At 52.2% G+C, this 15,812-nt stretch overlaps 1 protein-coding gene across 3 annotated transcripts; it reads left to right on the top strand.

The window, feature by feature from the left end:
• Window positions 1-1,397: 1,397 nt before the first annotated feature.
• TMEM161A (transmembrane protein 161A) lies at window positions 1,398-10,575 on the top strand. 3 transcript variants are annotated; one of them, XM_036241925.1, is made up of 12 exons: window positions 1,398-1,471; window positions 4,445-4,548; window positions 5,165-5,245; window positions 5,616-5,713; window positions 5,852-6,008; window positions 7,146-7,297; window positions 8,733-8,793; window positions 8,869-9,012; window positions 9,115-9,228; window positions 9,391-9,565; window positions 9,660-9,756; window positions 9,917-10,575. In XM_036241925.1, the coding sequence occupies exons 1-12, from the start codon at window positions 1,469-1,471 to the stop codon at window positions 10,168-10,170; spliced, it is 1,440 nt and encodes a 479-aa protein (XP_036097818.1). In that variant the 5' UTR covers window positions 1,398-1,468; the 3' UTR covers window positions 10,171-10,575. The 3 variants fall into 3 exon arrangements, with proteins under 3 accessions (XP_036097818.1, XP_036097819.1, XP_036097820.1); XM_036241926.1 differs by having other exon boundaries at window positions 9,391-9,548; XM_036241927.1 differs by lacking the exon at window positions 1,398-1,471 and adding an exon at window positions 3,697-3,777.
• The last annotated feature ends 5,237 nt before the right edge of the window (window positions 10,576-15,812 follow it).

The raw sequence follows: 15,812 nt of genomic DNA on the forward strand, positions 1-15,812 counted from the left end.
TCTCATCTTCCCTGGATCCTACCTGTATGCTTTGGTCCTCAGGGGCATGTCATGACCCCCATGTAGGTCCTGGGAAATCCTAGTGACCATCACTGCTATCCATCCTCTTTCAAAGGGACACTGAGTCCAGAGGACCAAAGTCACAAAAAGAGAACCCCCTGTAAACAGATATCCACAAAGACAAAATTACCCACAGAGATGAGGCAATCAACCATATAGGTCCTAACAGTTTTCCACCCCTATAAAGATACTGTCACACCCATGTGTATGTCCATACTCACACAGACACAGATCCATAGAAACAGATGGCAAAACTTAGGCACCTATGCTAGAAACTCTTACTTCCAAGCCAAGAAATGTAAAACATAAGATTCATGTGTTCTCTCTCTCTCTCTCTCTCTGGAACATGGTGCTGGCACTTTTCCCCCTTCTTCCCTCAAGGAGAATACCTTTGCCCTCTCTCTCTCCTAAGATCCAAGGACACTACTTTTGTCTGTAATTTGTTTCCTGAGACCACACAGCCCAGCTGGGCACGTTTCCTACCTCTATGACTTTCTAAATAAGATTTCCCTTGTATTTGAAAAACATTAAAGCATCAGCCTTGTGGATCAGTAGTTAGAGTATCGGTCTGCTCACACAAGGGTCTTGAGTTTGGTCTAAGTCAAGGGTTCATACCTGGATTGCACGTACAGTTAATCCAATGAGAATTAACAGAAAGAAAAGAAAGAAAAAGAAAGAAAGAAAGAAAGAAAGAAAGAAAGAAAGAAAGAAAGAAAGAAGGAAGGAAGGAAGGAAGGAAGGAAGGAAGGAAGGAAGGAAGGAAGGAAGGAAGGAGAGAGAGAGAGAGAGAGAGAGAGAGAGAGAGAGAGAGAGAGAGAGAAAGAAAGAAGGAAAGAAGGAAAGAAAGATTTCTGAGGTTGACATTTGGTCTTTGATCCAGCCATACATGAAGCTGATCCTAATTTTTGAGTTTTTGCTGGTGGGAAGGTGTTACTATAGTGTGTAGAACAGTACTGACGACACGCTGAAGTTAGGCAGAAGGGTCTAAATTTAGTATGAGCACTTGGGCATCTAGTCAGTGTGAGCCATCTAATGTTCTTGATCAGGGGAATTTCATGCTCAGAACTGTCCCGCCGGGGGCAGTGAGTGGATGAATGAATGTATTGGCCGCAGACCTGTGAGACAGGTCCAGATAAGAGACTGAGTCGCAGAGTGAGCGGCCACACAGGTGTCCTTCATACAGTCTTGATTCAACCTCGGTGTGAGCTCGTCGGGAGTCTTCGAACTACAACTTCCGGCATGCAACGCCAGCGACCCCTGGTCTCGCGGGTCGTCCTTTGCATACAAGCGTGATGATTGGTCGCTCGGGCTGTCTGTCAGACCAGCGTCTAGCTCTGATGGGTCCAGGTCCCATAAAGTGTCCCGAGCAGGGTCTCGTGGGTCTGCGTACCGCGCTCCCGCCGGCAACATGGTAAGCCGGCGTTCTGAGGCGCGGTGGGGCGCTAAGGGGTCAGGGTCCCGCCCTGGGGTTTAGGGAGACACCTAAGGGATGGAGGTCCTTTTGTGGAGATTGGGGCCTCCGAGAGACTCCAAGTCGCGCAGAGTGCCATGTGTCCCACTCTGGGGTAGGCATCTCAATGCGGGACCCGTGTTGGGGGTCAGGGTCGTGCCTAGGGGATTGGAAGCCCCTAAGCGTTCCGAGGGTGTACCCTCTAGAGGCCTGGGATCCCACCGAGAGGACTGGGGACCAGAGCACGTTTGGGGCCCCCCGAGGGAGGTCTGGGGTCCTGCTGGGGCCCTCTCTGGGGTCGGGGTCCTGCGGGAGCGTGGGGGCAGCACCAGGGAGAACCCTGAGAGGAGAGGGCCAAGCAGAGCGGATCTGGGTGGTTTCAGAGCGGACGAGGGTCCCAGATTGGAGACAGCACAGTGGAACGAACCCTCAGGTCTCCCTGGTCCCAGGTCCAAAAACCCGGCCTTGTGGGCTAGGCTGGTGCTTGGTGAGGGCGGGAACATACCCACCCCCACACACCTCTATTGTGTTCGAACTGGTCCGAGGGAGAGACAGTCTGGAGGGGCCGGGAAGGCGACCTGACTCTGCCGGTGGTGAGGGAGGAGAGATGTCCCCAAGGAGGGGCGTTGGAGGTGGGCCTGAAGTGAGGGTACTGGTGGAGAGGGTGCTTAAAAGTGGGCGTCGTTCCAAGCTGGGTGCGGGATGCTCCCTGGACAGACCTCCTGGGTCTTAGGTGGAGTACCCGTAGATGGAGAACGCATGCCTCCTTCCCTCCTTACCTTTCGTCCTGTCGTAGGTGCTGGAACCGCAGTTTGAACCATGGGCCCTCTCACTGGGAGATGTGTGTGTAGGGGGATAATGGGGTCAGAGATGGAGAGCCCCCGGGTCTGGAGAGCCTCTCAGACTTGGGTGGTTGGACGCAGGGAAGGTGGGGGAGAGAGCCAGGCACTGAGATGGGGTGGTCTTGAGCTGGGCCTGCCAGGTCTTGCAAGCTGTGTAGTGGAGTTGCATGTTGATTATGAGACTGGGAAGGGTCTGGGGTTCCCTTGAGGAACCCAGTGCTGTGTTCTTGGGAGTGAGGGGTGGGTGCTGGGCTCCAGCAAAGGGCCTGGGGAAGCACAGGTCTGCGAGCTTGGCAGAGAGGTCTACCTGGAGGTGCTGTTCTGTTGGGGTCATGCTGGGCCAGGTCACTGGTTAAAACCCTGGCAGAGGATGAGGTCATAGGATAGAGGCCTGCAGAGGGAGGAGAAAAGCAAGGATGCCCAGAGGTTTGGAAATTTGGAGAGTGTTTGTGGGAGGCACTGGGAGTCCCCAGAGGAGAAGAGAAGGGGTCCTGGGAGGAAGGGTGGGTGGGAAAGCCTGGCCCTATGGGCTTGGGGGTGCCCACAGACCTTGACAGTGCTGTGGTCATTAGTGCCTGCTGGCCAGTTTGTACTCGGTAGGGGGAGGGTAGGCAATGAGACTAGGAGATTAGTGAGAGTTAGAGAGCAGAAAGATGGCACCCCACCCTCACTGCTGAAAAAATACTTATGGGCTCAGTTTACAAGTCTCAGGCATAGAGAAAATATCTTTTGCCCTGGCCTGTGTGGCTCGGTTGGTTGAGCAGCATCCCATGCACCAAGAGATCGCTGGTTTGATTCCTGGTCAGGGCACATGCCAGGGTTTCGGGGCTCCATCCCTTGTGGGAGAAGTGCAGGAGGCAGCCAATTGATGTTTCTCTCTCTCCCTCTCCCTTTCTCTCCCTAAAATCAATAAAAACATATTTTTAAAATTAATTAATTAATTTTATTACTCACCTAAGGATATTTTTCCATTTATCATCAGACAGAGTGGGAGGGAGGGAGAGAGAGAGAGACAGAGAAACATCGATGTGATAGAGCTACATCAACTGGTTGCCTCCCGCATGACCAACCAGGGCCAGGGACGAACTGCAACCCAGATACGTACCCTTAACTGGAATTGAACCCGAGACTCATTGGTCCGTGGGCCGACACTCTAACTGCTGAGCCAAACAGGCCAGGGCCCTTTTGCTCTCTTAAAAAATCAATGGAAAAAAATATCCATTGAGGATTAACAAAAAATAAAAAAAATAATATTAATCTTTATTTAATTTTAGTTGTTAATTATAATACCATAATTCTAGTATACAACTCTCCTGAGCACATTTTACATAATTACTGATAGCAGATCCTGTATTTACTATCTTCGGGCAGCTTTAGCTTCAGACTGATGACCAAAAACATTTCTTCTAAAAAGTTTAAAAATAAGTATGTGAAAACATGTTATGAATTATTGTTTAAAAGGTTATGTAGCACTTGGTGAGGCAATTCCTAATAAGAAAAAGTTATCCCACTCACGTGTCTAAGTCTTATTCCTGAAACTGATAGTGGTCAGCTGAGAAGGCTGATGACAAAGGGAGGTGTAGAGGAAGAGAAGGTGATGGAGCCATCAGGGATAAATTAAGACAGAGCCACCAGGGTGAATGTTGGAGCCAAAAGCTAGCCTGAGACAGTTGGTGCCAAGGCTTGGAATATGGTCACAGAGGAGCCACTTTCATTGGATGTACTGGGGTCATTGTAGGCTCAGAAGGCGGTCATGAAAGTACAAGAAACAAAATAGGAAGCACTTCATTTCCAGATGGGGAAAACCAAATTGATGAGATTAATACCCGAAATCCATGGCAGAGACTGGAAGCGAACCTGTCTGAACTGTCTCTGTCCCAGCATATGTTCTCCATTCCCTGCCAGCCGGATGTGGAGTTAGGGGCTCCCAGGTTGGGTCTGAGCTCACCCCAGTCCTCTTCCCCAAGATGCATCTGGAGCCAGGGAGGCCTCCCACCCCCACCTGCTGGTTCTGCATCTCTATAAATAGCTGGGTTTCCAGGGAGTGATCTTGTTACTCTCTGGGCACTACCTGTCATGTCCCCTCCCCCAGGCAATCCTCGGAGTGCAGCTGGTGGTGACCCTGCTCACTGCCACTCTGATGCACAGGCTGGCACCTCACTGCTCTTTTGCACGCTGGCTGCTCTGCAATGGCAGGTGAGCCACAGCCCCTCCTCGAGGTGGCAGGAGCCCAGCCCTCTCTGGTCCCCCCCAAGCCCTGCCTCAGGTCCTGCAGGTAGTTTTTTTAAACAACTTTATTGAGATGTGGTTGATGTGCAGTAAGCTGCATATTTTGGAAGTGCACAGTTGGATCAGTTCTGACAGGTGTGTACACACACACGCGCGCGCGCGCGCGCAAACGAGACCATCTCCACACTTGAAAGAGCAGATGCTTCCCCCACTTCACCTTCCATCCACCTTCCTCTCTCTGTAGATGTGTGCCGAAACATTTTTTGTCCTTGTTTGTGTCTGGGGCCCTTCCTGAGATTTGGTGGAAACTGTGTACTCTCCTTAGGACAGTGTGCACACCTACTTTGCTAGGAGAGTTAGCCAGCAGATTTGGGGTGTCCATGACACCTGCTGCCCTGCCCCAGTCCATCTCTCTTGCCTTCCCTTGGCCTTCGATGGTCCCCGCTCCTCCTGTCACCAGAGGTTCTAGGGCCCAGCCCTCCCTTGGGCTCTAGTCCTGGGTTTTGGAGTTCACTGCCTTAACATCACAGCCCCCCCCCCCATGCCCAAGCTTTCCTGACTGCCTGCCTGTCTTTGCCCTCAGTCTCTTCCGATACAAGCAACCTTCTGAGGAAGAGCTTCGGGCCCTGGCAGGGAGGCAAAGGCCCAGAGGCAGGAAGGACCGGTGAGTGAGCCCCCAACCTTTGGGGAGGCTGCAGGGCACAGGGCCCACCCTGGCTACCCTCAGGCACCGCTCTGGGCACAGGGGAGAATAGGGGACACACAAGGCTGAATGGTTTTTTATTGTCATGACTGGGCTGCCTTCAATCTGTGTTGAATGCTTGGAAATTTGCTGTGGGCCCGCCTGTGGGCCGGTGGTGCCTGCAACTTGGTGTTTAGAGGACACCAAAACTGGGGGAGAAGGTACCTCCAGGCCAGCTCCTGTGTTCTGAGGGTGGCACTCTGAACCTCCCAGACTGCGGTAGGGAGAGGTGGGCTGGACTGGGGAGGGGGAAATGGAGGATGCTGCTTTGACACCAACCCCCACCCCACAGCTGGGCCAATGGCTATAGTGAAGAAAAAACTTTATGTGTCCCCCGAGATGCCCCTTTCCAGCTGCAGACCTGCCCGCTCACAGCCGTGGATGCCCTGGGTAACAGTCCAGTGGGTCCCCAGCTCCTCTCATTTTGCCCACACCCTGCAGGGTTGGTGGGTGGGGGGAGACCCTGGGTGTGCAGTGTTGGGGGAATGCCCTGGGCAAGCAATCCCGTCTGAGTGGTGTGTCCTGCAGTCCTGCGCTTCTTCCTGGAATACCAGTGGTTTGTGGACTTTGCTGTATACTCGGGTGGCGTGTACCTCTTCACAGAGGCCTACTACTATGTTCTGGGCCCAGCCAGGGAGACCAACATTGCTGTGTTTTGGTGTCTGCTTACCATTGCCTTCTCCATGTATCCTTTCAGCTCTGAGTGGGGCAGCGGGGGCATGTGGGAACCTGGCTGAGGCTCCCTGTCTCCCCTAAATTGGTAATTGGTTATGGACTACAAACCTCCCCCAAACTCGGTGGGGTAAAGCAACCCCTATTTCTTTTGTTAATCCTCACCCAAGGATATTTTTTTCATCGATTTTTAGACAGAGTGGACGGGAGGGAGGGGGGAGAGAGAGAGAGAGAAATCTCAATGTGAGAGAGACACATCAGCTGGTTACCTCTGGCATGACCCTGACCAGGGCCGGGGATTGAACCTGCAACCTTTTGGTCCACAGCCAACACTCTAACCACTGAGCAAACCAGCCAGGGTGAAGCAGTCCCTATTTCATTTGCCTGCCTGGGCCAGGCTCAGCTGGGTGGCCTCATCTCTGCTCCCAGTAGTCCCCTTTCCAGCAGGCTGGGCCAGGCTCCCACACTGCAGCCACAGAAAGGCAGCAGGGAAGACGGAGCACTGCCGGCCTTCGAGGCCTTGCCCAGGTCAGCCCATCCTTTCCCTGTCTATCCGTTCGGTCAGAGCAAGTCACAGGCCCGCCCAGATGCAGGGGCCTGGAAGGAGATGCCTCCTCTGCAGTTTTTTTGTTAAGCTGCACAGAGAGCAAGGTGAACCTGTGACTTTAGGGACCCAATTAGAAGAAAATGTCTTTGTGCACTGGGCTTGGGAAGAAGGAAAGTTTATCTTGGGGTCCACACTGTTCCTAAAAACCCTGGAGTCTCTTCAGGACAGATTGGAGATACAGCCCTTATATTTGTTAGCTTCTCAGAGGAATGTGCTGTTAATGTAGCCAGAAGGGTAGGTGGGTGAGGAAGGCAGGACTCCTGAAGAGACTGAATTGGTGGCCATTTCTGACTGGCCCCACATAGTGTGATGAGCCAAGCTGGAGGCCCAGCCCAGGCAACCTGCCATGTGCACAGCCCCACACTGCTGACAGACGTGAACAGCATTCCAGCCTTGTGTCCTGGGCTTGTTCATCGGCTCATTTTTCTTTTTGGTCACTCCCCTGCCACCCAGGACCCCAAACCCAAACCTGGTTTCACTGGCTGGAGGTGGTGGAATGGGCAGGGGTATCCCAGGTGGAGGCCTCCTTAACTCTGCCCCCAGCAAGGTGTTTCTGACAGTGACTCGGCTGTACTTCAGCGCCAAGGACCAGGGAGAACGCTCCGTCTGCCTCACCTTTGCCTTCCTCTTCCTGCTTCTGGCCATGCTGGTGCAGGTTGTGCCAGAGGAGACCCTCGAGCTAGGCCTGGAGCCAGGTATGTGCATCAGGGGTATGGGGTGGGCACCTGTCACCCCCTGCTGTAAGCTGATGAGTGTGGGATTTAAGTGGCTTGACACACCTGCACATTGTAGGTGAAAGAGGGGCTCCTAAGGCTAGGCAGTCTCTCTGGATTTCTGCCACCCTTGGCACCCCCTTGGGCGTATGGTGTGAGAGAACATCTTATCTCGCTGTCTGACACACACCTGTGGCTGTAGCTCCTCCCACTGGCACTTCTGTTCCCTTCAGTCTGTCCTCTGCCCAGCAGCCACACTAACTTAATTTGTTTGTTTGTTTGTTTGTTTTAATCCTCACCCGAGGACATTTTTCCATTTTTTGTTCAGATAGAGTGGGAGGGAGAGAGAGGACGAGAGAGAGAGAGAGAGAGAGAGAGAGAGAGAGAAACAGCGACATGAAAGGGACACATCGAGTGGTTGCCACCCGCACGACCAACCAGGGCCGGGGACAAACTGCAACCGAGGTACATGCCCTTAGCGGGAACCGAACCCCGGTCTCTCTGGACCGCAGGCCGACGCTCTAACCGCTGAGCCAAACCGGCCAGGGCATTAATATTTACCTATTTTTACTTCATTTGTGGGAGTAAATGGGTAATGGTACAAAATTAATAGAATACAAGAGGCTATAGAGAGTGAAAATGACCCTTCCACGCTTTTTAAAAAACATTTTTATAATTTTTCTTTATTGACTTTTTTTTTTTTTTGAGAGAGAGAGAGAGAGAGAGAGGAAGGGGTAGTCTTGTGTCACCTGTTCTGTGATTCCAACTTTTGTTTTCCTCAGTCATTTCATACAAAACTGGTAACACTAATTTCTGAAGTCCCTGGGGTCTAAACTTGTGTGTTTTTTTCCTGCTGACTCTCCTTTATGGTGATTTGTTTCCTTGTGTGTTTGGTGATTTGGGTTGTGAGTTCATATTTACTTCCTGTTACTCTGTGGAAAATCTTGGGGCCTGAACTGCTGAGGACTCTGGTTTTCTCCTGTGGGAGTCCTTCATATCCCCTGACTCCTGGTATAATCCTGTAAGCTCAAATTCACTTGGCACAATCTCCTGTTCTTTTTTTTTTTTTTTTTTTTTTTTGAGAGAGAAACATCAATTGGTTGCCTCTCATATGGTCCCCAACCAGGGATCAAACCCACAACCTAGGTATGTGCCCTGACTGGGAATTGAACCCTCAACCTTCTGGTGTGCCAGACGATGCTCCAACCAACAAAGCCACCTGGCCAGGGCCATTCCCCTGTTCTCTGAAAAGAGCTGTATGTCACTAGAGCATTAAGTGGCCCTCATGCCTGGCGTGGAGCCTGGATGCCACTGGTGCTCCTACGTGAGGAGCAAAGGACGCCGGAGAGGGGCAGAGTAGACTCTGAGGCCTCAGGGGTATACTTGTACTCTACCCCACTCTTCTCGTTTTCCCCAGGCCTGGCCAGTATGACCCAGAACTTGGAGCCACTTCTGAAGATGCAGGGCTGGGACTGGATGTGAGTCCTGAGAAGGGAGAGGGCGTGGGGCAGGCTGTGAGGCTGTGGGGCTCCCTGACCATCTCTTCTTCCCAGGCTTCCTCTGGTCAAGCTGGTCATCCGCGTGGGACTTTCAGTCCTGGGCTCCATGCTGGGCGCCTTCCTCACCTTCCCAGGCCTGCGGCTGGCCCAGACCCACCGAGACGCGCTGACCATGTCAGAAGATCGGCCCATGCTGCAGTTAAGTGGGGGGCTGGGTGGGTGGGAGGCTAGGGAGCCTAGTGGAGAGGACGAGGGGATGGCAGGTGCCTAGCTCTCATCCTGCTGTGACCTTTCCCCCAGGTTTCTCCTGCACACCAGCTTCCTGTCTCCCCTGTTCATCCTGTGGCTCTGGGCCAAGCCCATTGCTCGGAACTTCCTGTACCGGGCACCCCTTGGGGGCACACCCTTCTTCCTGTGCGTATGGGGTTGAGGCCTGGAGGGAAGGCAACTGGGGGACCCCTCTGTATACTCCAGTGTCTGAGGCTCAGGGAGGAGCCAGGAGAGAGCGGTGGGTCATGGGGGAAGATCCTAGGGCAGAAGGGGTCCTTACTAGCCCCCTCCCCCTCTTCTCTGCAGGCTATCAGACTCAGCCTTTGACTCACTGCGCCTCTGGGTGCTGGTGGCACTGTGCCTACTGCGGCTGGCAGTGATCCGGCCCCACCTGCAGGCCTACCTGTGCCTGGCCAAGGCCCGAGTGGAGCAGCTGAGGCGGGAGGCTGGCCGCATTGAGGCCTGTGAGATCCAGCGGCGGGTACGGGTGCCTGTTGGGGAGGAACCTGGGGTGCAGGGTCAGGCATGGGGTCAGCTAGAGCCCAGGTCACCTGTCACTGCTACCTGCTCACTAGGTAGTACGGGTCTACTGTTACCTGACAGTGGTGAGCCTGCAGTACCTGACGCCACTCATCCTCACTCTCAATTGCACACTGTTGCTCAAGACGCTGGGTGAGAGGATGCTACCTTGTGGGCTGGGGGTGGGCTGGGGGTCTCTGAGGCAGCCCTGGCCTTAGCCCCCTCACCCTCTACTCCTCGTCCTCTTGACCCCTTATCCCCCCATTCCACCCTCCTCCCTTCACCTATCCCTCTCTCTACTCTCTTCTCACAGGTGGCTACTCTTGGGGCCTGGGCCCAGCCCTCCCACTATCCCCAGTTTTGACAGCAGCCCAAGATGGCCCAATGGGCCCCAAAGAGGACGAAGCCCAGCAGGCGGTGGCCCAGATCACTGGGGCCCTGGGTGGCGTGCTCACACCCTTCTTCCTCCGTGGCATCCTGGCCTTCCTCATCTGGTGGACTGCTGCCTGCCAGCTGCTTTCCAGCCTCTTCGGCCTCTACTTCCACCAGCACCTGGCAGGCTCCTAGCCACCTGAAGAGACGCCTGGGCCCCATGACCACTCCCTCTGTGTGTAACTCAGTATCCCCGGGTGCAAGTGGGCCGGGGTGTCCCCAGGGTGCTCAACGCTTCACTGCAGTGCCTGCACGGCTCCCTTTGAACCCTGAGCTTCTGCTTCAAAACTATCTGCTGAGGCCAGTGGCAGGGGTCTCAGCCACTGCTCCTGGATTGCATGTGTGCATTCAGGTTTGACAGCAGAACAACAACGGAGAGGTGGCTTTTACAAAACAGGGAAACAGGCCCAGACTGGTTTGGCTCAGCTGTTAGAGCATAGGCCGGAGGATTGAAGGTTTACGAATTCGATTCCCAATCAGGGGCGTGTGCCTGGGTTGCGGGTTTGATCCCTGACCCCTCAGGGTTGTGCAGGAGGCAACCAATCAATGTGTCTCTCTCACATCGATGTTTTTCTCTCTCTCCCTCTCTCCCTTCCACTCTCTAAAAATCAATGGAAAATATCCTTGGGTGAGGATTAACAAACAAACAAAAAAGGGAAACAGAAGGGAGATGGAGGGGGAGGGTGTGGGTGGGCCTACAGTGCTGGGCGAAGACACAGTGGCTACTGCCCCGTGCAGGTACACGGGGACTGCTTTCCTATAAAGGTCACACACAGGCAAATGGGCAGATTGTTGAGGCCATGGTGACCCAGGGGAAAGAGGATGAGGAGCCTCTCTGACTCCTGAATTTTTCTGTCACTGTGACTACAGTGGGACCCAGTATGTTTGCATGTGTGTATGACAACATATGTGTGGCTAAAATCCCAAAATTCAACTGAGTAAATTTTAATTATCTTACTTGGCTTTATTCAATGACTCATGAATCAGGCAGCATCTTATGCTTTCATTACATGGATAAATATGAAAAGTATATTAAAAACAAAGGTTAAAACCTGGGTTAAGGCAAACTAAATGCATCATCCGATTTTGATCCTTCTAAAGTCCTCAGTAAAGCCCAGCTGGTGTAGCTCAGTGGTTGAGCATCGACCCATGCACCAAGAGGTCGCTGGCTCGATTCCTGATCAGGTCACATGCCCAGGTTGTGGGCCAAATCCCCAGTGGGGGGATATCCAGGAGGCGGCCAGTCGATGTTCTCTCTCATCGATGCTTCTCTCTCTCCCTTCCTATCTAAAAATCAGTAAAAGGAAAAATTTTAAATAAACATCCCTGGCTAGTTTGGCTCAGAGGTTAGAGTGTCGGCCTGTGGACCAGTGGGTTGTGAGTTTGATTCCGGTCAAGGGCACATACCTTGGTTGGGGTTTGTCCCAGCCCTGGTCCGGGTCGTGCAGGAGGCAGCCAGTTGATGTGTCTCTCACATCAATGTTTCTCTCCCTCCCTCCCTCCCACTCTATCTGAAGATAAATTAAAAAATATTGTTGGGTAAGGATTAAAAAATAAATAGATACAGTCATCTCTCGCCACTTTGCGCTTCGACGTTCGCCGCTTCACTCTGTTGCGGCTTTTTTGAAGTACGAAGTGGTGAGGGACGACTGTATAAAGAATCCTACTTTGTGGAAATTCATTTATCGCGGTCGAGTCTGGAACTGATTAACCGCAATAAATGAGAGCCGAGTAAAGTCCCCAGTAAAAGTACAGAGGCTGCAGTATGTTCCGGGAGGTGGAATTAAAGGAGGAGCCACAATTGACTGCCAAGCCCATGGATATCAAACCTGAAGCCCAGGAAACAGCTGGATTTACCTGTAGAAACTTCTGGAGGCTCTGACCACACGAGGTGCCTATGGGCCAGGCTGAGGGTGGGGTGAGACTTGGAGGTGCTAGCATGGAGGCTGTTTGGAAAGTTCTCAGGTGTTGCCCTGGCCGGTTCAGCTCAGCGGTTAGAGCGTCGGCCTGCGGTCCAGAGAGACCCGGGTTCGGTTCCCGCTAAGGGCACGTACCTCGGTTGCAGTTTGTCCCCGGCCCTGGTTGGTCGTGCGGGTGGCAACCACTTGATGTGTCCCTTTCACGTTGATGTTTCTCTCTCCCTTTCTTCCTCTCCCTCCCATTCTATCTGAACAAAAAATGGAAAAAAATGTTCTCGGGTGAGGATAAAAAAAAAAAGTTCTCAGGTGTTTGTTTTCCTCCCATGACATCACTGCACAGCCAGGAGGGAAGCAGGCTTGGTAGGGAGTGTGGCAAATGGGACCAGGTGACTGCACCTAATGAATGCTGAGTGGAGAGCCAGCATTCCTCGCCCTGCCTGCAGATTCCAGAATCTCCCTGCGTGAGACAAGACCCTGGGGAATCCAGCTGGTCCAAGAAGAAAGGCCTGATGACACTGGAACCAGAGTTCACAGCCTCCAGCCCAGGGGTGAAACCATGTGTTCCCCACATTCCTTGCTCTTCCACCTGTTTGTCTCCGTCCTTATTCTTCATGGTGAGCAGACAATCAGGACTGTCCAGGGATCTGAGGAAATGTCAAGTGTGGAAGATAGACCCAAACAGAAAAAAGACAACTTTGGGAAATTGACTTCACAGGGGGAAGAGAACTTACAAAAACAAAACAGTCCACCCCCTGGCTGGTGTGGCTCAGTTGGTTGAATGTTGATCTATGCACCAAAAGGTTGGGAGCTTGATTCCCAGTCAGGGCACATGCCTGGGTTGCTGGCTTGATCCCCAATAGGAGGCGTGCAGGAGGCAGCCCATCCATGTTTCTCCCTCTCTTCTCTCTAAAAAAACAAAAACAAAAATTAAAAAAAAAAAACAGCCCTGGCCAGTTTGGCTCAGTGGTTAGAGTGTTGGCCTACGGACCAGAGTCGTGGGTTCAATTCTGGTCAAGGGCATGTACCTCGGTTGCAGTTTAGTCCCTGGCCCTGACTGGGGTCCTGTGGGAGGCAATCAATCAATGTGTCTCTCTCACATAGATGTTTCTCTCTCTCTCTCTTTTTCCCTCCCTTCCATTCTGTCTGAAAATAAATGGAAAAATACCCTTAGGTGAGGATTAAGAAAAAACAACCCAGAACATTCTCCAAGAAAAGAGATTGTATGCATGAAACAAGAACAATGCTACTAAAATGGAACATCTGATGAACCTTCTCTGTTCTCTTTTTGAGCTTTTGGAGCTTTAAAGCAGATGCAAGATAAAATCATGGGAATCTTACAGAAGGGATAAAAAGGTAAAAGATACACAAAATAAGAATTGACAAAGAGGAAATTAGATTATTGGCTCAGAAGAAGAACCTTCTAAATAATGAGAGTTCTGGCTTGAGAGATCCAAGCAAACAGGAAGGACACTCGTGGTACAAGGCAAAGGGAACTCCCCAGGACCAGAAGGTACCTGATGCTGGCCCTCGGTGTCTTGTGATGTCCCATCCCTGGGAAGTTCCAGAACAAAGACCAGCTCCCAGTGAGGACAGAACAGGCCATACCTAGTGGCCCAGGAATCAAAAGTTGATGGAATGTTTCTCCCAGCTCTGCAGGACCCTGCACTGTCCCCTGGCATCTCAGGAGTCACCGGGGACTCCCCTTGATCAAACACCCAGTGGCCCCTGAGCCCAGTGGGCACAGTTCTCCCTGCAGTGGTGCCTCAGGCTGCCCGGCCCCTTGCTTGCTGAACCATGGCTGTGCATGCTCTCTGCTTTGGAGCTCAACACCACAGGGTTTAGGGACACAGGAAGGTGGAAATGCCATAAACAAAAGCAAGGCAGTGAGCAACATAAACTTCAGGCACAATGGAGTGCAGTACTCGTGGGGTGGCCGAGGCGGGAAGAACCAGTGCCGGTTATAGCCTTCACTGCTGTGCATCCAACCACAGACATTTACAGACTCTGCACACTTTACACACTCACAAAGGGGTAAGAATTAGAAAAAATATAGTGGAGCCACAGAGAAAAGCGGGGAAGATGGGAGGTGGTGGTTAAGATCCTGTTTTCAGGGGGAGGATAAGTATTTTAGCTTTTGTTGATATGTCAGTGGCAACTTCCACATATAGGTGCTGCTGACAGGAGGGGATCTTTCTGCCCCAAAGTGACACTAGTCAATGTCTGGAGACATGATTGTCACAACTGGAGGTGGGAAAGAGGCTAATAGCATCTGGTGGGTGGAGGCCAGGGGTGCTGTTCAACACCCCACAGTGCCCAGAATGGTTCCCAGCACAGAACAACCTGGCCCCAGACATCAGTAGCACTGAGGCTGAGAAACCCTATATCACAGGAAACGGACTGTATAATTTCCAAACCCCCTGAAGAAAAGGAGAATTTTTAAAAAAGAAACCCCCAAAACAAATCAAACCAAACCTTTTACGCAAGAGAAGTCAGCCAAGGAGAAAACCAGGACAAAGAAAAGAACCTGCAAACTGAAACAGGACCTGAGGTGCACCCATGGACATCTGAAACAACCTCATTTTGTCACGTCCTCCGGCCTTCACCTGCCCTGGCTGTCCCCTCCCCACCAGGCACTGACTGGTCACCACCAGCCTCTCTTGCCACCCTTGGCTCCCCTCAGCCCCTGCAGGCTCCTTTCTCCCCTCTCCCCGCCTCTCCATCTTTACTCGTGGGGCCTTACATGTTTGTCAACAAATCTCAGTTTTATTTTTATGGCCCTTAGCATTGGGTAGCTCAGTCAGCTTGTCCAGTGCTCTTGCTCCATCTTTTCAGTTACCCTTCTCCCTTCACATCTAGCCTATCAGGAAACCTGTCTGCAATCTTCAAAACCATTCGGACCCAACCACTCTCTCACCCCCACTAACACCCTGCTCGTCAACAGCTGCTTGTCCCCTTGCACACAGCTCTGCCAGCAGCCAGAACGGGGCTCTGTGAATCTCAGTTTCCTAATTGAGGAGCTGCCTCAGTTACAGAGCACGCGGGCTCTGAAGGGCAGGCTTCCTGCCAAACAGGCTGCTAAACAGCTGGGGAAAGTGATATGGGCCTCGACTTAGAGAAGAACCAGTTTGTCCATTCTGGCTGCTGTAACGAAGTGCCATAGCCTCGGTGGCTGACAAAGGGAATTGATTTCTTCCTGTTCTGGAGGCTGGAAGTCCAAAATCAAGGCACTGGCATGGCCAGGAGAGGACCCACTTCTAGGTTGTAGATGCCATTTCTCATACATTAGAGAATGGAGTGGGGCCAGCTCTCTGGTGTGACTCTTACAAGGGCACGATTCCATTGTGGGGGCCCCACCCTCACGACCTCATTTGACCCTATGCTTAAGCCCCACCTCCTAATACCACTACATTGGCTTTAGATTTCAACATAGGGATTTTGGGCGCTGGGGGAGACATCAGTCCATGACAACCTGAAAGATAAAGTAGCCAGAAACTGGGCCCCCACAATGCCATGAAACCACACACAAGCTGAAAAGGCAGAAGAGTCATACCAAGGCAAAGACAAGATCTTAAGGGAACACTAGGAATTATCAGAAGTTATCTAGAGGTGACAATTTCCTAAGAAAACACAAATGAGGAACTTGAGTCTGGGTCTGGTTTCCCAGGTTGAAGGCAGGTGCCGGGCTGGGCCCTGGGGTGCTCTTGGTTCCACTCCTCACCCAGAGTCCTCTGGAACCTCAGCCTGCAAATCCTCCCCTTGCTCAGATCCCAGCCTGGCTCCCTGCCTGTGCTTCCCCTCCATGTTTCCTCATCTACTCAAACCTCCAGGTTCCCCAGTCCCAGTCTCGGGGCTCCTGCT

The sequence above is a fragment of the Molossus molossus genome, unplaced genomic scaffold, assembly GCF_014108415.1.
Source record: "Molossus molossus isolate mMolMol1 unplaced genomic scaffold, mMolMol1.p scaffold_m16_p_4, whole genome shotgun sequence".
Lineage (NCBI taxonomy): Eukaryota > Metazoa > Chordata > Mammalia > Chiroptera > Molossidae > Molossus > Molossus molossus.